Source organism: Orbicella faveolata, unplaced genomic scaffold, assembly GCF_042242905.1.
Source record: "Orbicella faveolata isolate gen_17 unplaced genomic scaffold, um_ofav_v1 contig_48, whole genome shotgun sequence".
NCBI lineage: Eukaryota > Metazoa > Cnidaria > Anthozoa > Scleractinia > Merulinidae > Orbicella > Orbicella faveolata.
Genome location: NW_028301578.1, coordinates 8,981,399 through 8,985,997, shown reverse-complemented (window position 1 = coordinate 8,985,997; position 4,599 = coordinate 8,981,399). Strand labels below are relative to the sequence as shown.

The following is a 4,599-nucleotide window of genomic DNA, read 5'->3' as shown; positions in this document are numbered from 1 at the left end:
TTTTTTCATTGTATGTAAATTATTATCTAGCTCCTACAGAGAGGGCTGATGACTATATTTTACTGTTAAATGGCGGATATCACCGACAATGCAAAATGAAATTTTCTATCAGAATAATTAAATCTTCAAATGGTTTTAGCCTCCAACGAGAGCTGTCGACGTATTACAAAGCTTCCTGCCAATCACTGAAAGCTGACTACAAACTAGCAATACGCACCTGCTTCTGTTAGAAATAAGGTTCTTTTTTTCTGAAAGATTAATCAGGCTTAAATCGATAGCTCTAACTGATCAGCAAAAAAGAGCCTTTTAGGACCAGAGAGCCATCTTCGAGGTAATTTAGGTTAAGGCCAACTAAGAAACGAGCTGTTAGCTAAACTATACATGCTAATTCTTTGAGTCTGCAAACTTTCGTTTAGGTCGGGTAGCTGTGTGCCAACATATGTACCCTGTTGCTTTGATTCTGTAAATGAACACCCTCTCAATTCCAAGTGGAAATCTGAAGTTTAATTATCGTGTGATTATTGTGCTAAAATCCACTGCGGTGGGTATAATATGTACTTAAAGTCCAGAATCTTGTTATTAGTATTAGTATCTAGACCTAGTTTAATACAATCCAGGGAACGACTAGGCGAGTGATTCCAAAAAAAAATTGGACAACCGCGAGGCGCGAAGGCGATTTGAAGTTACGAACAAGGATACTTAGTGAATTGTACGATACGAGGTCCAACCACTGATAAAGCGAAACAAAAACAAATTTGGAGATTACGAGTCTTTAAAGGGGCACTATCACGACGATTTTGATGTACTTCTGGTGAAAGTAGGTTGAAATTATGAGTGAGTACCTTCGTTTGTACGTAAACTCTTTATATCCGACGTAATGTAGACGAAAACAGTTGATGCGTTTTCTGAGTGGAAGCTACCTTATTATAAAATTTCCTCGCCGTAGTGCGGACGGGACCTAAACGATACTTAATCTAATGTTAACGCTTTAACCAACAGGAAAGATATCAGACGTTTCTGACTTAAAATAAGGAAATTCGTTAACAAATTGAGGTAACTAGAGCAACGAATCGAAGAAGAAGAGGAAGAAGAAGAAGAAGAAGAAGAAGAAGAAGAAGAAGAAAATGGCAAACGTTTCAGTAGATGGAAACCACACCACGATTCAAGTGATATTTTGCATCCCTGGTCCTTATGAATTTTATCAGCAAATGCTTTTTGCAAGTCTTAACATCACTCTGGCAATCATAATATTTCTGGGAAATGCTCTGGTTATTGTTGCTCTTCAGAAGGCATCGTCTCTACGTCCTCCATCGAAACTCCTCTTCTCTTGCCTTGCGAGCACCGATCTTGGCGCAGGTATTGTTCTGCCTCCTCTTTACATTGTTCATGTACTGTCTCCAAAGCATTCCAGGCTCTGATCGTATCTTTCAATGAGTACTTGGATCTTTGGTTTAACGTTTTCCGGGGTATCTCTGTTGACACTCACTGCAATAAGTGTGGAGAGAGTTATCGCCCTGGGATTGGGGCTAAGATACAGACAAGTGGTAACTTCGAAGGAATTTTGGTTTTTGTTATTGCATGTTGGCTTGTTAGCAGCTCTATAGTGAGCTTGTTACCATAACGATAAGCTGCATAGTACTATTATTGACTGTGGTGACTTCCACCTTCTGTTACACGGTGATCTATCTAAAAATCCGCCGTCACCAAATTCATATGCAGGACCAGCACATTCACCGAGGGCAGCCAAACAGAGAAGGCGTTCCACTGAATATAGCACGATACAGAAAGTCAGTGGCAAGTGCAATATGGGTGCAATCAACATTACTTGCTTGTTATCTACCATTCGGAATAGTGTTTGCTTTATCGGGAATTACTGGCCAATTATATACACATACACCATCAATTTCCTTGGCTTTAAATGTAACGATATCCCTCGTTGTCTTAAATTCAGCTCTCAATCCATTTCTGTATTACTGGAGGATCACGGATGTACGTCAAGAAGTTAAGTACATGATCAGGCAGTTTTGTTGCTTCTTCTCGAGTTGAATGCGAGCATTACTTTTTGAAAGAAATTAAAATCAACTTCCTATAACAATATCGAATCTTACTCTAAAAAAAAGTACCCTAATATTTAAACACGATAAAAACAAATAAAAGAGTCACGTTATTTTAAAAATAGAGTTAAGCTTAGATATCTACTATTCAAGCTGCTTCGTTGGGCATCCTCTCTTTAGGAATTAGCAAGGAGTGACAGGCCTGCACAACTTCTGACAATGGAAACTTTTGTACCATGTAATATATGACCCCTTTATAGTTTTGCTCTTACGAGTATGTCTTTTAGGGATTTACCTCTTTTATACGATATTAGTGGTGGCTCTTTGAAAATTTGCCGTAGAGAAGGCTGATTTTGTATCAAGTGCCATTTTTCCATTAGAACATTTTTGAGGTTGGGCACTGATGGTTGATATTGTGTTACAAAAGGCAAGAGTTCTTTCCGGCTTTCATGTTTTTGTCTTAGCGCCGATTCCCTTTCTGTGAATTTAATATCTGAAAGGAGTGTTTCGATCAGATTTTTTGGATAACCTCTAGCAAGGAGACGTGATTTGAATTTGTAAATGTTCTCTTCAAATGTTGCTCTTGAAGAGTTAGTTCGTAAGAGTCTTAGAGCTTCGCCCTTCACGAATCCCTTTTTGACACCCGGTGGGTGGCTAGAGGAAAAATGAGTGTATTGAAAGGTTTCAGTTGGCTTAAAGTGTGTTTTTATATCCAGGATGGATTGATCTCTAAATCGTTTGCCTTTGTATACAACTGTATCCAGAAATGTAGTTTCAGTATTTGAAATTTCAGCTGTAAATTTGATTGTAGGGTGATGTGAGTTTGCTTGTTCGATGAACTTGTCTATATCAGGTTGGCTGACATCCCACAAAGAAAAAATATCGTCAATATATCGTTTCCAGATTGTGGGTTTTGCGACGCTATTGCTAGGAATCTCTGTTTCGATATTGGCCATAAAAATATTTGCAAAAGCAACGGCCATTTTAGTACCCATGGCGGTACCGTGGATTTGTAGATAATTCTTACCGTTGAATTGGAAAGAATTTTCTTTCAGTATCAGGCTTAGCATTTCTTTGAGATATTGTGTGGGGATAGGAGGGTTATTTCTGTGAAAGTTTTCGTATGCTCTGCATACTGTAGTTATACCCTCTTCTTGTGGTATATTAGTATATAGACTTGTTACGTCCATTGATACAAGGAATGTTTGTTTATTCACTTTTGTCTTTTCAATGAAATTAATAAAATCTGTAGTGTCTTTTAGATAAGACGCTTGTGATATGGAAATAGGTTGAGGTAATGTGTCAACAAATGCTGATATTCGTTCTGTAGGCCCACTGCAGCCTGAGATAATTGGTCTTCCTACTAGAGTAGGTTTGTGGATCTTTGTAAGGGTATAGAATTCCGGAATCCGCGGTGGATTTGGTGTTTGAGATAACCACTTTCTAGTCATGTCATCAATGTAGTTGCCACGGTGTAGTTTTGAGATCAAGCGTGACACCTTCGTATGTGTTTCCTTAACTATAGGCTTGTCAAGAGGCTTGTAATTATCTAGGTCATTGATTTGGACTTGGCCCTCTTGTATTTTATCATTTTTATCCATGACTGCAAGTGTGCTTCCCTTGTCCGCTTTTTTGAAATTAAGATCTTTGCTTTGCTGTAAAACATTTAGCGCTTTACGTTCTTTGCGTGACAAGTTTGGTTTTTGTCTGGTTATTTTTATCTCCGCGATTTGTTGTTTAACCTCTTCCAGGTAGGTTTCTAATGTGACTGATGGTTGGACTGGCGGTTCCCAGTTTGATTTGACATAGAAGGGATGTATTGATTTGTTTTGCCCGTGAAAAATGTATTTTGAGCGCATTCGTCTTGCGAAATCCTTGTAATCTCGCAAGAGTTGGCGCCGTATTTTATTTTATTTTATTTTATTTTATTTATTTATTTATTTATTTTTTTATTATTATTATTAATTATCTATTTTTTACAGCACGCATACTTACATTATTAATTACAAAAACTACGTATAAAACTACAACAATACAGCTACTTACGCTAATTACAACTTGCTCTAATTACAATGCTTGACGAAACAACAGTATTATTTAAACCGCTTACGTTACACTACTTTTTAATCGCGGACAATTACTACAAACTTTTACTACGGTTACTAGAACTAGTGAAAACTGCAAAAAAAAAAAGAAAAAAAGAAAAAAAAATGACAAAAAAGCGACAATTTACAGTATATTTAGCTATATTTACAGTTTAACTTGCACCTTTGCTCTGCTAGTTTCTATTTCTATTGTGTTTTTAAGGATAGCCAAGAAAGCGTCTAAGAAATAATCTTCCTCATTTTTTGAAGCGGTGTAAGTATAATATTTTGCAATTATTGTACAGAGGTTTAAACCGAGACACAGAGGCACGGTGTCTGTGATGCCGTAAAGTATTTGTGCTTCAGAGAGCGTGATTACAGTATTGTTTTTTCTGTACCACCAATCAGTAAACTCTGTCCAAAACAGCTGGACGTTGGGGCAAGTTACGAAGAGATGTGTA

The 4,599-nt window shown here is 37.3% G+C and overlaps 1 protein-coding gene across 1 annotated transcript; it reads right to left on the bottom strand.

Moving 5' to 3' along the window:
- Positions 1-2,280: 2,280 nt before the first annotated feature.
- LOC149096406 (uncharacterized) lies at positions 2,281-4,019 on the bottom strand. Its single transcript, XM_089281204.1, has one exon. It carries the CDS (start codon positions 3,911-3,913, stop codon positions 2,309-2,311), a length of 1,605 nt encoding a protein of 534 aa, XP_089137330.1. The 5' UTR covers positions 3,914-4,019; the 3' UTR covers positions 2,281-2,308.
- Between the last annotated feature and the right edge of the window lie 580 nt (positions 4,020-4,599).

Excerpts from the sequence above, each read along its gene's own strand:
- LOC149096406 (XM_089281204.1), bottom strand. The coding sequence starts at position 3,913 with ATGCGCTCAAAATACATTTTTCACGGGCAAAACAAATCAATACATCCC.